At 46.2% G+C, this 20,071-nt stretch overlaps 1 protein-coding gene across 2 annotated transcripts in view; it reads right to left on the bottom strand.

Moving 5' to 3' along the window:
- The window catches only part of COL5A1 (collagen type V alpha 1 chain), a 216,771-nt gene that overhangs the window by 111,898 nt on the left and 84,802 nt on the right, over nucleotides 1-20,071 (bottom strand). For both annotated transcript variants that reach the window (XM_066580234.1, XM_066580233.1), the window contains exons 5-8: nucleotides 3,276-3,407; nucleotides 2,142-2,282; nucleotides 1,198-1,443; nucleotides 101-265 (exon numbers count right to left, since the gene is read on the bottom strand). In XM_066580234.1, coding sequence (XP_066436331.1) covers nucleotides 101-265; nucleotides 1,198-1,443; nucleotides 2,142-2,282; nucleotides 3,276-3,407 — 684 coding nt within the window. The remainder of the gene's footprint in view (nucleotides 1-100; nucleotides 266-1,197; nucleotides 1,444-2,141; nucleotides 2,283-3,275; nucleotides 3,408-20,071) is intronic.

Below are 20,071 nucleotides of genomic sequence, written 5' to 3'. Positions count from 1 at the left end.
CCCTTTGAATTGCAAAAAAAAAAAATCTAATTGCTTCGATGTACAAAAAAAGCCAGACAACGCTGACAAAAATAAATAAAAATATGAAGTGTAGTAATACCCCGTAGTCGCCGTCAGTAATGGCAGGAGAACCCTTTATATCTGTTTCAAATGGATTAAAATCTGGGTCTTCATAAGGGTTATCATAGGTCTCTATAATCTCCTCCGTGAAGCCTTCATCGGTGTTCCCTTGGTGCCTGGAGCCTGAACCACTGTGAGAGGTGCCCTGAAATTAGAGGACACAAAAGAGCGGTCATAAGAGAAACATACTACATCTTTATTAGAATGACTTTATGAGATTGGAGCTTTAAACGATGGGCACAATTTTCAACCAACTTGTATTCCATATTCTTGTAGATCCTGCAGTTGTGTTTTACTGTGTCCCCACTGCCATTTACACAGTGCAGTAGGGGGTAAATAGCAGGTACCATGAGTACAGGATCAGACATCACACTCTGTTTGAAGTCTATAGGTGAAAGAAAGAAGGTGGAGCAAACCCAAAAGTATCAGAAGTGTAAGACAGGACTCAAACAGCTTGGAGGGTTATAGAAGGCAGGTGGTGGAGATGCTGCCAACCAAGTAGACCCATCAATGGTGGGGGGACTAGATATGCAAGAACAAAAAATTGGAAAGGTAAAGTAAAGTCCCCTGGTGAAGGGGCCGAGTCCTGACTGACTCCTAGGATGACGTTTCCTTGGCAGACTGTTTTTGCGGGGTGGTTTGCCATTGCCTTCCCCAGTCATCTTTTACACTTCACCAAGCAGGGTACTCATTTTACTGACCTCGGAAGAATGGGAGGCTGAGTCGACCTTGAGTCGGCTACCTGAACCATGCAGGGATTGATCCTGCAACCTGCCAGTCGTGAGCAAGAGTTTAGGACTGCATTTCTGCGCCACACGGGGCTTTTAATTCACCAAATAAAATTATTTCATCTTATTGTCTCATGACTTGGAGAATTTGGCCAAGTTACCATTTTTTTTGTTCTTGCATGTTTAAAGTCTGTAACCATTAAGATACATAGGGCTGCATAGGAACTGTATACATAAAACGGGAAACTGGATCCATGAATACAAATCTCATTTACATTGAAAGCCGATTCAGGAAGCGAAGGATGCCGATGAGCAGAGCACATACTTAAAGCGTCCGTGTGCAACTTACACTCGAGTTGGTGATCACAGTTACGTTACGGTTAATAACGTCAACAGTTCCATCAACGAAAGCTTCATCTATGATCTCCTTTTCATCTCCTTCAGAATAGACGGTTTCCTCATCTGGTGTAGCGGTGTAATAGTATTCCGGCCCAGCATAGTTATAGTCATACGTTGTCGCGTCCACCTTGGATTCTACAATTGCAGCTTCGGTAATTACAATAGCGGGGGCTTCAGTTGGTGCTCGAGTTTCTTCCTGAAAACCAAAGTTCATACAACAGATAAGATACTTGAGATTCTGGAAATCGTTAATCACTATTCAGCAGGGATGATATCTGGATACTGAGATTGGGTGCAATAAGACCAACATCTTCATGAAGTCAAATGAATGGATGAGGTTAAAGAAAATATGGGTACTTCTCCTGTGCAACATGATGCAGTCCTATCAAGGCCTGTAAGCAGTGCGCTGGGATACTCATAGGTAACACAACCCAATGGTGCTGAATACTGATAATGTAGAAGACAATAACGGGCTGTCCCAGGGCTGAGCCCCCAAGGATCCATGAGTGGGTTCAGATTCAAGCTCATGTGGGGGTGCGATGAGGAGGGACCAACATTCTCAGAGTCAAGGGAATCCCAGGAGATAGACCGCCACCAATCAGACTTATCACCTATCCTGTGACTAAATGATAAGAGTGAATTTGGGGAATAACTCTTTAATTTGCACAGAAATGCAATATATGGTGCAAAGAAAGTCCTGCATTGTTGTGGCTATAGTGGAAAACATGCAAGATGAAAAAAAGAGGAGGGAACAGCGAGGAGACGGACCACCGATACTAAACACTTCATAACGCTGAAGCCATAAGAATACTCTGTCCAGCATAAGGAAAGCCATAAGGCCGCCTGCAGACGGGCGGGTCGGATCCGGCGGCGAGAAAGTGGAAAGAGTTTTACCTCTTCAAAATCTGGTTGTGGTCGTACAACTTCTTCGCCCGTTGCTTGGGTGGGTTTGCTGGTGGGTTTATTCTCTTCGTTGTCGTCGTAGTATGGGTATTCGTAGTAGTAACCTCCGTCCCCCTCCGCAGCTTCTGGATACTAGACAAATGTAGAAACAAAACTAAAATGAAATGGAAAGTAAATGCAGGTTCCCGGACGGTCAGAGAGGGACCAAACAACAAAAGGCGGCATCAGTGCTAATGTGCAGATATGCGGTACATGCTTCATGACATCAACTCGGGCCAAGCATGGGGCATATTGGGCTTCGGCTCTTATAGCCCTTAAATACATAGAGGGAACTTTCTTCTTTTTTTTTAATCTAAAGCAGGACTTCTCACACTTTGTCTACTCCGGCCTCACCAGCTAAGTAATGGTGAAGCCACAGTGTCACTAGTGAACAAATACTACTGCATAGCACCAACCAAATAAGTATCAAGGTGCAGCGCTCATGTTGCCCCCTAGCAGCACCAGATACAGGAGTGCAGCACAACATACTGACCCAATAGTGCCAAACAAACATCACGATACAGCACAGGAGAACCATAAAATAAACATAGTGCAGTATCATGGGCCCCCTTAGCAAGAGCAGCATTGTCCCCTTTTTCACCCATCCCCCATAAGCAGCAGCATTGTCCTCCTTCCCACCCATTCCCTAATGGCAGCAGCATTGTCCCACTTCCCACCCATCTCCTATTGGTGGCAGCATTGCCCACCTTCTGCCCTATCTTCCACTGGCCTGGCAGCAGACTTGTCCCACTAACCACCCCTTCTACTAATGCCAATTATTCTCCAGTTTCCCCACTGGTGGCATCCCCTTCCCCATTTCCACCCCTCCCAGAACTGCAGTAGCCCAGGCGATGGGTGGTGAAGGTGGTACACGGGAGAGCTCTCCAGGATCCTCCTGTACCCTCTCTGCCATTCATTTCCAGTCTCCTGCTGAACTACTTGGTGCAGGACCTGTAACTCCTGGTTATAGACCCGTCATGTCACCGCGGATCGTACACCCATCACAAGGAGGCTACCCTGCCCTGCGGGAGTTATTGCCTGACCATCATTAGTCCATAAGAAGTCCTGATTATTGTAGCTACTTACATATTCATCGGGGTTGGGATCCTGAGACTGGGGGGTGTCCGGGGCAGCCGTGTCACAGTCAGGGCTATAATGTACGCAATAATCGAATGCAGCGCGATGATCTGAAACGATTAACAGCTGCTGAATATCTCCCTGAAAAAGAAGAACAGTGAAATTAGACAAAGGGAGTAAACAGCATCAATGAAACAACATCAGCGGATCGCGGCATGCATCACCAGGCCAACCTGAGAAGACATGATATACTGTCCGGGTCCCACTGCCTCACAGCTCACATATATATATATATATATATATATATATATATATATATATATATATATATATAGGGAAATGATGCCATTGACCCGATAATCCGAGTCGTCCCAAGAATCATATTAGTGACAACAGCGTCTTCTGGAGAGTCGGTTACCAGCGACACAAGAAACAAAACAGGAGGAGACGTCGTCGGGTTTACGGGAGCAGATGGCGGTACTACATACCACTTATACAGGTGCGACCAATCAGACGCTCTGCAGCAGCTTTCTTCAGGTCCTATTTTATGCAGCTCAGATTATAAATGTACACTTTCATAAAGATATTTAGAAAGCTGAACTATTGAAATATTTTCCACCCAATCGTGTTGAAGGTCCTAGAACAAGGATCAGAATGGGCCCAAAGTATCCGCTATGTCTACCATCTTGGCTGAGCTGCCGTTCACAGCATTTACAGACATGCTTTAAAGCAGAATTCATGGGCTATTCACACAATGGACAGGAGTGGACTCATTGACTTATATGGGAGTATGTTGTGGCCATGCTCTGTGATCTGTACAGGGAGGGGGAAGAGGTGTGCTGTGACATCACCTATTATGAATGATGGATGCTGTGTTATCTATATAATCCTGTCTGTGATGATAACGAGAGGACGGATGAGAGCTTCTCTGCAGAACAGGAAGTGTCAGACTACTATTAGGCCTAGTGGTCAGTGTGAGAACTGCAGGATTTTATTAACTATAGATTGTGACATCAAAAATTTAAAAAAGCAGAAAAATTTACAAAATTATTAAAAACATGTTTAACATAAAAACTTGGTTTATGTAAAATGTCATTTTCTGATGACACGTTCCCGTTAACAACTAATCACAGGTCAAGGAAGGAGAAATGAGAGGAAGAAGGGAAGAGCGGTGAAAAAGGTGAGAAGAAACGGAGCAGAGAGGAAAAAAGAAGAGGGGAAGGGAGAAGAAGAACAGAAGACAGAAGATGGGCAAGTAAGGGAGGGAAGTGGGACAGAAGGGCAGAGAATGAAGGGCATGCCCCTAGCGGGCCGTCCTCACACCAGGTCTACCAATCTTGTGCTACTTATGTAAAGACTATTCTGTATCATGGATGAGACTTTGTGACCCTTCCCTCCAGACTGTCTACATTGACGTCTCCACAACAATCGCTGACTTTATTCCATAGTGAACCATTCAATACTAAATCGATGTAAAAGTGGCTGGTGAGGAATAATTCTTTCCTCCACAAGAGAAAAGCAGAGTTTTACGCCAACGCGGGGGGAAAGGTAGGGGCGAGCGCCTTCAAGGTCTCTCCCAATTGTTGATTAAACAAACTAAGGCCAGAATGAGACTTCAATTAGGCCGGCTGCCCGGGAATGAATCACAGTCTGAAGCTACTCAGATCCCGATGTGACACGGAGCAGCCGCACTGGAGGGAAGGATTTGCAATAGGAATCCAGCTTTCCAGTATGGTGTCAGCGCTGACACAACCGTCCCAGAAAGGCAGCCAGCTGGGCGATGGCCCAGTCCGTATCCAGCAGACACAGTAGGGAGAAAGTCGCTGAACCCTGAAAGTGACCTCCATGTGCAAAGAAAATCCTAAAACAGAGGAACACAAAGTTGTATCCATAATCTAAGGGAATACATTTTACTCATTGTCAAAGGCAAACTCTCTAAATCTATGCTTGCTGTCAATGAATGAAAATAGATATCACTTCTGACTAGCTGCTGGGTTTATTAGAGGGCATCAATGTAGGCAATCCTCTGCCAAAAAAAGCAGCCCAAATCCATCCCCTATGTTAGGCCTGTTCAGATGACGATTGTTGTGCCTATTTAATGTGTCGCCAGGAAGAACGCCTGGCACATATCAGAACCAGTCAGTGTGGATCTGGGTGCAGAGACCCCCACTGATCACTGCAATGAAGGGGCTGCAGCGCTTATCTAAGTGGTGTATGCTTGTCTCCCCTTGGCAGCTGCAGACAGACCTATAGACTTCTAGAGTCATCTATGCGCCCGTCTTCAGCTGCCAGGTGGCGCCGACAGACAAATGAAGATAGTCGGAGGGGTACAGCACTTGGATGAGCACTGCAGCCCCTGCATTTCAGTGATCAGCGGGGGTCTCGGCACTCTGAACCCTAGTGATTAAATATTTTGCTACGTCACTCTGAAATGGCAAAAGTTTTTAAAAACTTCAGCTACTCTTCAAATGGATAATTAGCAGTGACATACATCAACCATGAGACAATAATGATATCTGCTTACCAACTATGGCAGGAGCGAGCAGTACATTAGATGGATACCATTACAGAGTGTCGATGACGGGTGTCACTGTCAGGCATTTGTGTAACTCGTCTGTCACCCATAAGCTAAAATAGCAATTGTTTGATGGATATGTCATGAAAAGCCCATGACATATATATATATCTAACGGATATCGGTGGTGGATGCTGTACAGTAGGATCCATCACTCATAGGCAGGGGCATAGCTAAGGTTTACAAGGGCCCTGAGTGCAAAGGTTTATCTTGGGGCCCCCAATTTCTCTTAACCCCTGTCATAAGTTCTCATGTAAAAAAAAAACCAAAACCCTCTTACTGAAATCTATAGCCTCCTACAGTATTTTATACTTTTTCGTGCTAGATCTTAAAAATGGGGATGGATTAAAAACGCATTAGAATGTTGCAGACCTTTCCATACTCACTTACACTTAACAAGCTCCTAAAATCTGTCCATTTAGATAGATCCAAATACCTTAACATACAGTTTAACTGCAGCATTTAATGAATGAGACTTCGCAGGAATGCTGGGAGTTGTAGTTCTATAACAGTGGGCAGGCTGGTCTGCAGAGTAATGTAATGCAGATACTTCTGTGTGAGAACAGCTTCATCTGACCCCTAAGCTTCCTCATAACTTGTCATCTTCAATTTCGTAATTTTCACCTATCTGGATAAATGAGTGGAGAAATGTTGATGTCCGATCGAGTAGAGAGAAAGCTAGTGACAGGGATTCTCTCCCCCTTTTACACTGGTGGTTTTGTAAGGATGGCTGTCACCGGCAGGTAATATGGTCAGAGCTGTCAGCGGCAGGCAATACGGTCAGAGCTGCCACTGGCAGGAAATAAGGTCAGAGCTGCCACTGGCAGGAAATACGGTCAGAGCTGTCACCGGCAGGTAATACGGTCAGAGCTGCCACCGGCAGGCAACACGGTCAGAGCTGTCACCGGCAGGTAATACGGTCAGGGCGGCCACCGGCAGGTAATACAGTCAGAGCTGTCACCGGCAGGAAATACGGTCAGAGCTGTCACCGGCAGGTAATATGGTCAGAGCTATCACCTGCAGGAAATACGGTCAGAGCTGTCACCGGCAGGTAATAAGGTCAGAGCTATCACCTGCAGGTAATACGGTCAGAGCTGCCACTGGCAGGAAATACGGTCAGGGCGGCCACCGGCAGGTAATACGGTCAGGGCGGCCACCGGCAGGTAATACGGTCAGGGCGGCCACCGGCAGGTAATACGGTCAGGGCGGCCACCGGCAGGTAATATGGTCAGGGCGGCCACCGGCAGGTAATACGGTCAGAGCTGTCACCGGCAGGCAACACGGTCAGAGCGGCCACCGGCAGGTAATACGGTCAGAGCGGCCACCGGCAGGTAATACGGTCAGAGCTGTCATTTAGACCATTTTCTCAAACTGTACACCAGTTATTGGCTGGATATGCTGACACCAATTTTTATACCAGAATATTGTCACATTTAACTTGTACCCATCCCTGCCAAGCCACACCCCCTTGTCAAATAATAAAGCCACCGTACCTCATCCTATGCTGCTGTATCTAGGGGTTTGCAGCATATTACAGTTGCAGCAAAGTGTATGTTATGGGGGGTGGGGGGGATTCTGTGCAGAAATACAGAGTTAAGTTTTAATTCTGCAGCTTGCCAAATGATGCCACAGAAGTTATTGCAGACTTCATCCTTTGCAATGCATGGAGCGCAATCCACAACGGGCTAAATGTACAGGGAAACATATGCAGCAAGAAATGATTGTATGAACACAATCTTAGGCTCCGTTTACACATACAGATAACTGATCAATTTCTGTCCAATGAGACGAATATCATGTATGAAACTATCAACTGCGCTAATGTATCTAATCCTATCATGTGTGATACTGTCTGCTGAGCCGCTGTATCTAATCCTGTCATGTGTGATACTGTCTGCTGAGCCGCTGTATCTAATCCTGTCCTGTGTGATACTGTCTGCTGAGCTGCTGTATCTAATCCTATCATGTGTGATACTGTTTGCTGAGCTGCTGTATCTAATCCTATCCTGTGTGATACTGTCTGCTGAGCCACTGTATCTAATCCTATCATGTGTGATACTGTTTGTTGAGCTGCTGTATCCAATCCTGTCATGTGTGATACTGTTTGCTGAGCTGCTGTATCTAATCCTATCATGTGTGATACTGTTTGCTGAGCTGCTGTATCTAATCCTGTCATGTGTGATACTGTCTTCTGAGCTTCTGTATCTAATCCCATCACGTGAGATACTGTCTGCTGAGCCGCTGTATCTAATCCTATCATGTGTTATACTGTCTGCTGAGCCGCTGTATCTAATCCTCTCATGTGTGATACTGTCTGCTGAGCCGCTGTATCTAATCCTGTCATGTGTGATACTGTCTGCTGAGTTGCTGTATCTAATCCACTCATGTGTGATACTGTCTGCTGAGCCGCTGTATCTAATCCTCTCATGTGTGATACTGTCTGCTGAGCTGCTGTATCTAATCCTGTCATGTGTGATACTGTCTGCTGAGCCGCTGTATCTAATCCTCTCATGTGTGATACTGTCTGCTGAGCTGCTGTAGCTAATCCTCTCATGTGTGATACTGTCTACTCAGCTGTGTATCTAATCCTATCCTGTGTGATACTGTCTGGTGAGCTGCTGTATCTAATCCTCTCATGTGTGATACTGTCTGCTGAGCTGCTGTATCTAATCCTATCCTGTGTGATACTGTCTGCTGAGCCATGTATCTAATCCTCTTATGTGTGATACTGTCTGCTGAGCCATGTATCTAATCGCATTATGTGTGGTACTGTCTGCTGAGTCATGTATCTAATCCTCTCATGTGTGATACTGTCTGCTGAGTCATGTATCTAATCCCATCATGTGTGATACTGTCTGCTGAGTCATGTATCTAATCCCATCATGTGTGATACTGTCTGCTGATCAGCATCACTAGGGCTTTTTTCACATGGCAGTTTTGCGATCCAGCGCTGGTCCCCGGATGGGGATGAAATGCCGGATGGAGCTGGGACAGAACCCCTCGCTGCACCAGATGGGACCTCGTTGGTCTTCGCTTCACTAATCTGAAGTCAGCAATTTTCTATCCATTTAAAAAAAAAAACAGAAAGAGGGATATAACCCAGCGCGGTCTCCGTCCCCCTCCTGCAGCCTCCGGCTCCAGAACGGAAACAAGGACAGAACCAACGCTGGAGCGCAAAAATGGGACGTGAAAAGAGCCTAAAACAACAAACCTGGAAAGTAACAAATATCACAATCCGTTTCTTGCTGTTTTCCTTTACAGACGAGCTTCTGATCTCGATGTATCCGCCAATGTCCCTGCGATCACCTGAGCGCGCTCGTATAAGTCATGATCAGTCAGACGCACAGACCAGGAGAGGGCCACAACCTACAGATCGGGAATATGTGAGGAGCCAAGGGTAAATGGAAAGCAGATGCCGGCGGCACATTAACTAGGTGACCACAGAATGTTTCTGAAGGAGATGAATGATAGTTTAAATTTCACTACTGCTAAGACAATATTACCATTTTCCAATCCGCTCGTTTTCTGCTGATGTAAGGGGAACGGATACTTATTTTGTTCTGGGTTAATATTATGTTTTGAGTGCAGAGAACAGACAGAGGTCTGCAGAAACGATCACATTTCCCCCAAGTTGAGTCCACGGAGGTCATTAAAGGCGGCCAATGTGATGACTTTATGGAAGGTGATACATAGACTCGTCGGAGTGAGAGGTGGCGAAAATGTGTAAGATTGTAATGTGCGGATTACAGAAAATGTAGTCCCACATTACGTCTCATGAGGCCTGAGAGGAAGGTGGTGGAACAGCAAGGAGGAAAGAACGTCCGGTGGGAGAGGAGTAAAAGGAAAGACGCTAATCTGAAGTACGAACATATACATCTACTGGGCTAACTCGTAGAAACCTAATCCATTATACAGGGTGAGACAAAACAAGAAAAGATAGGGCACAACTAACACATCCAGCATGTTTCTGAGTAAATTCTAGCCAGGATTGATATATTACATGACCCCCTTCCTATTTTAAAAACTAGAGCTGAATTCAATAGGGTGGAGTTCAAAATGGCATTGGCCACTAAAAAGGTCTTCTTCACCAAAAAAACGCAGCCTCCTTCCCAATACTTTTACATACTGGAAGTCAGTTTTCTCAGTATTACACCAGTTAAATGAGTGTGTCCAGACTTTTGCCTCATCATCTGTTACAAAAAAATCCACTTTTAAAGAATATTCGCACAACACGTCAAAGTTGAAAGCAATATAAAGAAGCATAAAAGCTTTGTTTTACTTAAAGGGGTATTCCCATCTCGGGAATCCTATTTCAAGGTGTTTAAAATTGTAAAAACAACGCAGTCACCCATAAGATGTTTATTTCTTAAATGCTCCGTTCTCCAGATATTGCAGCCGCTGATTCCTCTGCTCTCTGGTTGTTTACTGCTCGTTGCCAGGGAAACCGCCCATCTCTTCTATGGAAAGTAACAGCAGAGCAGAGCGGTAGTTCGTGTCCGAGCCTAAAGCTAGTGCGCATGCGCTCCTGAGATCCTGGACATCAGATTTAGATGGAGGTAATGCGCAAGCGCCGGACTCCTCTGCTCTTTCTTTCCATGGAAGAGATGGTCGGTTTCCCCGGCAACAAGCAGTAAACAACCAGAGGGCAGAAGAATCGATATCTGGAGAACGGAGCATATTGGAGATAAACATCTTATGGGCGAGCGCGCGGTTTCACGATTTTGAACGCATTGAAATAGGATTCCCGAGATGGAAAACGGATACCCCGTTAATCTTGTATGGGCTTGGAATAGACTCTGATCCCACCCAAAGCCGTACAAAGGATTTTATAATTTTTTCTCTAATATATTAGTTTAAAAAATACATAGAAGACATCAAAAGACATTCTACGTGGGAAGTCTGTAATTTGTGCTGCACTCCATGTAATAAAAATAGTTCAAAAAAGGGAGGATCAGGAGACATAAGAGACCAAGGTTGACCACACTACATCGGGTCAAGCTGCAGGCACCTTGAGAAATTAGGCTACAGTCATTCAAGGAAAGGGAAGGGAGATTGGTGGTTTCTTGTGAGCACTAAACTCAGCCATGTAGAGAATTACACTGGTACCGGGCAGGATAATGCCCTTCTGCCAGTCACAACAGTAAGCCATCCAGAAGTAATGACCTTCAAGAATGTGACCCTCATCCTGCCAGATGGCATCCTGCAGCACACCAGCTGATGAGAAGACACCAGGAATATGACGGAGAGAGCCCCTACACAATGATGCAATGTAACAGCTCAGCTACTGATGAGAGAATGGAGCGGAAAGTTATACAACATACAAAAAATAACAAATATCATCAGTTTTTAATTAGAAGTATAAAACTGTAGAACATAATCCCAGGGACATAATTCCATAACCCCATCAATGCTGGTCCGCTATCTGGAGGAATATGGGCCAGTGTACCTCATTGCTCTCAAATGCTACAAGTTCTCAGAAGAAGAATGATATACATGGTGACCTCCTCCTGGTAACGTTATCAGTCCGGCTACAATGTACATAAAAGGAAGGAGTCTGCAGCTTCACCAGACAAATGATAAACTAAGTCAGGTATTTCTCGCATTCTACAAAGACGACTTGTACCTCATCATTAGTACATTCATCTGAGAGAGACTTCCACGGAGCCCAGTCTATTCCTAACATGGTAACTGTGCATCAGCGCCGAACCTAAAATATAACGGGTTCGATGGGGATAGACCGCTGTCATGTGACATTATGTAACACATTTATGGAAAGAAACGTCCCTCCTGTATCCGCACTGCCAGGAGGCCACATCCATGCTGCTCGACCAACATATACGTCAGGTGAGAAAACATGAGGCTTGGATAATATCACATTTCCCATGGAAAGGACAGGGTAGTCATGCATTCACACTCCCTGCATCATCCACAGCCTAGGACATAACTGGCTCCACATAAACTGACTGCACGCCTCCTCTGTGTGCATCATCAGGCATGTAGGGTTCACCGAAGGGGACTGACTACTACCCAACCGATCATCAGGCATGTAGGGTACACCGAAGGGGACTGACTACTACCCAACCAATCATCAGGCATGTAGGGTACACCGAAGGGGACTGACTACTACCCAACCAATCATCAGGCATGTAGGGTACACTGAAGGAGACTGACTACTACCCAACCAATCATCAGGCATGTAGGGTACACCGAAGGGGACTGACTACTACCCAACCAATCATCAGGCATGTAGGGTACACCGAAGGGGACTGACTACTACCCAACCGATCATCAGGCATGTAGGGTACACCGAAGGGGACTGACTACTACCCAACCAATCATCAGGCATGTAGGGTACACCGAAGGAGACTGACTACTACCCAACCGATCATCAGGCATGTAGGGTACACCGAAGGGGACTGACTACTACCCAACCAATCATCAGGCATGTAGGGTACACCGAAGGGGACTGACTACTACCCAACCAATCATCAGGTATGTAGGGTACACCGAAGGGGACTGACTACTACCCAACCAATCATCAGGTATGTAGGGTACACCGAAGGGGACTGACTACTACCCAACCAATCATCAGGCATGTAGGGTTCACCGAAGGGGACTGACTACTACCCAACAAATCATCAGGCATGTAGGGTACACCAAAAGGGACTGACTACTACCCAACCAATCATCAGGCATGTAGGGTACACCGAAGGGGACTGACTACTACCCAACCAATCATCAGGCATGTAGGGTACACCGAAGGGGACTGACTACTACCCAACCAATCATCAGGTATGTAGGGTACACCGAAGGGGACTGACTACTACCCAACCAATCATCAGGCATGTAGGGTACACCGAAGGGGACTGACTACTACCCAACAAATCATCAGGCATGTAGGGTACACTGAAAGGGACTGACTACTACCCAACCAATCATCAGGCATGTAGGGTACACCGAAAGGGACTGACTACTACCCAACCGATCATCAGGCATGTAGGGTACACCGAAAGGGACTGACTACTACCCAACCAATCATCAGGCATGTAGGGTACACCGAAGGGGACAGACTACTACCCAACCAATCATCAAGCATGTAGGGTACACCAAAAGGGACTGACTACTACCCAACCAATCATCAGGCATGTAGGGTACACCGAAGGGGACAGACTACTACCCAACCAATCATCAAGCATGTAGGGTACACCGAAAGGGACTGACTACTACCCAACCAATCATCAGGCATGTAGGGTACACCGAAGGGGACAGACTACTACCCAACTGATCATCAGGCATGTAGGGTACACCGAAGGGGACTGACTACTACCCAACCAATCATCAGACATGTAGGGTACACCGAAGGGGACTGACTACTACCCAACCGATCATCAGGCATGTAGGGTACACCGAAGGGGACTGACTACTACCCAACCAATCATCAGGCATGTAGGGTACACCAAAGAAGACTGACTACTACCCAACCGATCATCAGGCATGTAGGGTACACCAAAGGGGACTGACTACTACCCAACCGATCATCAGGCATGTAGGGTACACTGAAGGGGACTGACTACTACCAACCGATCATCAGGCATGTAGGGTACATCGAAGGGGACTGACTACTACCAACCGATCATCAGGCATGTAGGGTACACTGAAGGGGACTGACTACTACCAACCGATCATCAGGCATGTAGGGTACACTGAAGGGGACTGACTACTACCCAACCGATCATCAGGCATGTAGGGTACACTGAAAGGGACTGACTACTACCCAACCAATTATCAGGCATGTAGGGTACACCGAAGGGGACAGACTACTGCCCAACAAATCATCAGGCATGTAGGGTACACCAAAGGGGACTGACTACTACCCAACTGATCATCAGGCATGTAGGGTACACCAAAGGGGACTGACTACTACCTAACCGATCATCAGGCATGTAGGGTACACCGAAGGAGACTGACTACTACCCAACCAATCATCAGGCAGGTAGGGTACACCGAAGGGGACTGACTACTACCCAACCGATGATCAGGCATGTAGGGTACACCGAAGGGGACTGACTACTACCCAACCAATCATCAGGCAGGTAGGGTACACTGAAGGGGACTGACTACTACCAACCGATCATCAGGCATGTAGGGTACACTGAAGGGGACTGACTACTACCCAACCGATCATCAGGCATGTAGGGTACACTGAAAGGGACTGACTACTACCCAACCAATTATCAGGCATGTAGGGTACACCGAAGGGGACAGACTACTGCCCAACAAATCATCAGGCATGTAGGGTACACCAAAGGGGACTGACTACTACCCAACTGATCATCAGGCATGTAGGGTACACCAAAGGGGACTGACTACTACCCAACCAATCATCAGGCAGGTAGCGTACACCGAAGGGGACTGACTACTACCCAACCGATGATCAGGCATGTAGGGTACACCGAAGGGGACTGACTACTACACAACCGATCAGCAAATTATGTCAACCATCGCTGAGAATATCACTGTAACATTAAAAAAGATGCAGTAAGAGAAAAGCTTTTGCGACATTGCAGGATGATCCACATGGGGATGGGGGGGGGGGGGCATCATATCATTTCATACAACTTCAATAAAAGTGAGGTGTCTTGCAGGCTTTTACCTCAAGTACAAGAATGTAATTTTATAATGGGTGCAGACGAAGTGGTTGCACATATGGGGTGTTAGTGGACCACAAGGTCTCTCCTCCCAGTAGAAGTAGATCAATACTGCGAATAAAGCATTACATAAAGGGTCCAGTTACAGATCTTGCATTGGGAGCCCAGCTTCTTCAAGTTACGTCTCTGCTGAAATATTTTCCTCTACTTGTATAAAGTAGTGATAAAAATGTCTTTAGGACTATTTCACATTCATGACAGTGCAGCAAGTGCCTGCCCGAGCGAATGGAAGGAGCACACCAGGCAAAACTGAAGCCTGAGTAATGCCCGATGCCTGAGGGGGCGGAGCGGGAAACAGGGAATCTCTCTTTGGTGCACTAGGTGTTACATACGTATAAGTTATCCCAGGAGATGGTAAGCACCATGAAAGGAAATGAGTTTGTGCTAATTAGTCAGGACTCGTTAACGAGTCTGCCAGGCGATTACTCACAGTTCTTTGGCAATAAGCATAACTATTCTGAAAATATTGAGCATAAAGTCTAACTGTCTCAGTAACAGTTATATTATACCTACTCTGTCCCCCCAAAAATTTTTTTTAGGGATTTTCGGGGAGGCTTGAAATATAAGCCCTACCCCGAAAGTAAGCCCTAGCTGCATTACATTAAAAAAAAGAAGAAAACATTACCTAGCAGGCTCACACCAGGTCCCTCCTGATGCTTTCCAGAGCTCGGACGCGCTTCTTGTAATCCTCGTTTGCTCACCGAAGATCACTTCCTGGTTATGGGATTCATAAATCCCACCTCCAGGAAGTGACGGCTCTGATTGGTTCTCAAGTACTTCTCAGGCAATCATTGCAGTGCCCGATGGACCAATGCGATGGCAGTGAATGGTTCATCGAGTGTTGCATTGATTAGTTCTTCGACCGCTGCTCAGCCAATCACAGCCTTCACGTTGTGGAGGCAGGATTAATGAATTGGCCAATAAATGCCGTGGCTCAGCCAATTCATAAATCTCGCCTCCACAACACTATGGGTGCGATTGGTTCTTCGACCAATGCTCAGCCAATCAATGTAGCGTACGATGAACCAATCACATCCATCGCATCGGTTCATCGAGCGCTGCATTGATTGGCTGAGCAGTGCTCAAAAACCAAATCAGAGCCATCGCTTCCTGGAGGCAGGATTTATGAATCCTGTAACCAGGAAGTGATCTTTTTTGGGTGGCCAAGGACTGCAAGAAGCTTGTCGGAGCGAGAGGCACCTGGACCAAGCTTGCTAGGTAAGTATAATAAGGAAACTCCCCAAGATAAGACCTAGTGCCTCTTTTGGGGCAAAAATTAATATAAGACAGGATCTTATCTTTGGGTGAAACACGGTAGATACATGGACGAAGCAGCATCATTGTATCCAGGTTATCACTCAGGTGCAATAAGGTGGTCAGCTCCTTAAATGTGGTTTACGGTGAATGCACCATGACCATCCAGAAAAGAGTTAACACAACAGCTATTCCTCTGTATCATGTATAAGTTGCGCTGGCTTAATGGGGGGTTGCATTCTCTGGGAGACCCTCACCATGTTGTAGAACTAAGGTCCTTTCAGTGGTTTGCTAAGCAGCATGAATAGGGCCCTTTGTTCCATGTGACCTGTCAGGCCCCGGACGAGCTCTGAGACACGGAACATCTGACAGGCCTTCCACGCCGCTCACTATCTCCCTTGTATGACCCCATGGAAAAAATGATTATGGAAAGAGTGGAGGGGACAGAGATCCCATCGAAGGCTGGAGGCGCAGGGTCCGGGACTAATCGCCAAGTGCAACACTTTACTCAAAGTAGTCCATTAATGAACCACAAATGACATCATACATTTGGCCATGTGCTGGGTATAGCGAGAGATCCAAGAATGTCCGGGGAATTCCATGGACCTGTGGATTTAGGCATTTGTGTGTGGGGGGAGGAAGGGGGATGAGGAGTTACTGCATATCATACACAACAGCGCTCATCTCCTTACTACAATGGACCTCTCTACAGTTTATGTTCTGCATTGCATCTTGGTGCACTTGTTAAAAAGAGGGCAACAATTAAGAATATCGTGCTGCCCCCCCCCCCCCCCCCCCCCCCCCCCCCGGCTTGAAATGGCAGGAAACAATAGTTTGCATATAAATGCAAAGTGAATCAGAAAATCATATTTGGATTAATGTCCTTTTAGATGAAAGTGAGAAAACAATCTGTACCGTCAGTCCCTATACATTGATGTCGCAGCTTCTGACCGCCCAAATATCAGTAGCTGTCGCCAGGTAGCGATGTCATTCTGTGATCCGGTGATCTGGTATTCCCATTTAATAGACAGAACTCAGCCTACATCTCTTCATATAAGGACAAGCAGGAACCTGCAGATGAGCGGATGAATAATTTGTTTTGGCGTGTCTCCAAATTCAGAGATCAAGAGCCTGAAAATACTGTGTTGTAGCTTATTCTGTGAAGTGAATACAAGAGCTCACTGTGTTGTGATTGTGAATCACATTTAAGCCTCCATGACCGATGTACGTTCAGCACAGTTAAACATGCGGGCAATCTCAGAGCTCCTTCTTCAGAGAGACGACGTTCATATCAAATAATGATAAAAAGAAAGGAAAGAAGAAATAAATTAATACCAGGCTGCTGGCTCTAAAAGTCGGCTCAAATTTCCAATCAACTGCGCTACATCATTGAAGATTCACACTGCATATCAGAAGTGGGGCCGGCGGTGTGTAACACCGGGAGAAGTGATGCCGCTCCTAGAACCCCTTCCTTATCCAGAGGCTGAGTTATGTAAGCAGGCCTCTACAGGAGTCTGATGCAGTCCGGCTCGCTGGTCTTTGTGTAGACTTTTAGGAATCAGCACTTGTAGGACACAGCGCAATGCCAGGATACCCAGAAAGACCATGGGCAATGCGAAAAGTAGCGCAATGGCCGGTCACTGATGGACCTCTTACTACAGCTGAGTGAGCTTTTAGTGCAACAATCTTATTTTTTTCTTAAAGGGTTCAAACGTTAAAAGACGGCTAGATATAGTTTACACAGATTACAAGACGTTGCATCGAAACTAGAAAAAGCAGCAGAAACCGTCAGACATCTCAAGCGGTCATAGGTGAGCACTCAAGATTAGTGCAGACAGCTTTCCTTCCTGCATTCCATTCCATGTGACATTGATAGCAATGGGTGTTCTCCATAGAGGCCGCGCAGACGCATGACGTGACCGGCAGATGATCGCCACCTCGTCTCCTACAGATTCGGCCAGACACTAAAGCACTCAATACGCGACAGGGTTACACTAAGAGCTGTCACTTCAGTCGATGGCTCTCAGCCAGGATGGGCAAGAATTACATCCCCTGCACCAAGCTTCTCTGATAAAGACATTGGAGGAGGGGGTTCCCATGATTGTCTATAGAAGTTTCCAAAGAAGTTAGGCTGTCCTAGAGCTATAGATGTAACAAAGTTTAAGGGGATTTTCCGATTACTGGACAAATTCCCTTTAATAGGGCCCCATGTAGTAAAATAACAAACTGAGCAGTACTTACCTCTGCGTCATCGCCGGGATGCAGCGCTGCAGCTCTGGAGTTTGTTGCGGCTGTCACAGGTGACTGCTACTGCGTCATATTCCCGAGGTGCTGGCATCATGGCATTGGGATGTGGGCACGATGCCAGGAGAGGGCGCAGTGGCGCTGCAGCGGTCACCTGCACTCCTATGACGTCAGCTGTCACAACAAACACCTGAGTGGAGCTGTAGCGCTGGATCCCAGCGGAGGCAGAGAGGTAAGTATGGCTCAGTTTATTATGTTGCTTCAGGGAACCTTATTAAAGGGCAGTTGTCCAGACAACCCCTTTAATCTGACCATTAACATGTGAAACTGTGGCAAAGAACTTTTTCTTGCCCTTTTCAATGGCTTCTCTTGTGTTGACATGACTTGTTGCAGCAAGTTATCAGCATTGGGTTAAACTTTGCTATCTCTGTACTATGACGGCTAATACTAATATAGAGTATACCAACCAAACACAACAAGATGAACTGCAAATCCTTCAGCTGCAGAACAAGTATTTTGTATCTTTACGTCACACAACGTTCTAAACACTTAGAGCAAACAAAGCAATAGTCATGAGGCGCTACGTATAATAAGCCGCTCCATCCTCTCATCCTGCATGATACACAACAAGATATGGGAACGAAGTAACACATGTCCCAACTACCTGCGTCTACAAATCTGAAATAATCCCCAAAAAGTGCAGCAAGAAATTTTTTTTTAACTTTTAAGAATTTGTGATTGGTTTGTATGGCTGTTATTCTCACTACCTCCTTGTGCTTGGTTGGGGCATGGATGTGTATATCCTTCCAGCAGGCTCTGCACTAATGCGCTTCGTGGTGTTGAAGGCCACGCTCTAACCTTTACCAAAAAGTGTTGCAGTTCTGTAGGAAACAATTTCTTCTTTGTTTGTTAATCCATTAAAAGAGCGATCTGCTTGCAAACATTGTCTGCAAAAATGTGGAACGCGTTTTGGCCAACTGGCACTTTGAGGATTTAGTTCCCATGGCATCCTTTTAAAACTACCAAGACACTGTGAGAGAGGCGAGCCCACATTTTCATTTTTTTGTATTAGTGTTACAATTCTGTGTAGGTCTTTCCTCTGTAAATACACTTGGGGGTGCCCAAGAGTCACATTGTCCTTCTGAATTGCCAGGATGGGAGGAGGAATAGTATTTTGCTATGAGGCCACTGACTTAAAGGGGTTGTCCCGCGCCGAAACGGTTTTTTTTTTTTTCAACCCCCCCCCCCCCCCCCCCCGTTCGCCGCGAGACAACCCCGATGCAGGGGTTAAAAAAGAACACCGGAGAGCGCTTACCTGAATCCCCGCGCTCCGGTGACTTCTTACTTACCGGCTGAAGATGGCCGCGGGGATCTTCTCACTCGGTGGACCGCAGGGCTTCTGTGCGGTCCATTGCCGATTCCAGCCTCCTGATTGGCTGGAATCGGCACGTGACGGGGCGGAGCTACACGGAGCCGGCATCCAGCACGAGCAGCCCCATTGAAAAAAGAAGAAGACCGGGACTGCGCAAGCGCGGCTAATTTGGCCATTAGACGGCGAAAATTAGTCGGCTCCATGGAAACGAGGACGCTAGCAACGGAGCAGGTAAGTGAAAAACTTCTTATAACTTCTGTATGGCTCATAATTAATGCACAATGTACATTACAAAGTGCATTAATATGGCCATACAGAAGTGTATAACCCCACTTGCTGCCGCGGGACAACCCCTTTAATGATCAGCAGCAATTACCCTACAAGTGTTTAGTTGGTAATTGGGAAAAAGAAGTAGGCAGGCCAGGGAAAATACATCATGACAGACAAGTTGTCAAGGAGCTGAACGCATTTCGGCTAGTCCTGCAGCCTTTTCTAACAGCTGTTGAACTAGCTGAAACGCGTCCAGATCCTTGACAACTTGTTTTTCATGATGTCTTTTTCCTAAAAATACAGAAGATTTTAGACGCAGAAGCCTGCCTACTTCTTTTTTACAATTGCCTTGCTATCCGCTGAAGCTGACATTTCTTTCTGG

The sequence above is a fragment of the Eleutherodactylus coqui genome, chromosome 10, assembly GCF_035609145.1.
Source record: "Eleutherodactylus coqui strain aEleCoq1 chromosome 10, aEleCoq1.hap1, whole genome shotgun sequence".
NCBI classification, from domain to species: Eukaryota; Metazoa; Chordata; class Amphibia; order Anura; family Eleutherodactylidae; genus Eleutherodactylus; species Eleutherodactylus coqui.
The sequence above is the reverse complement of the archived record's forward strand: the minus strand, read 5'-3'. Positions and strand labels throughout refer to the sequence as shown.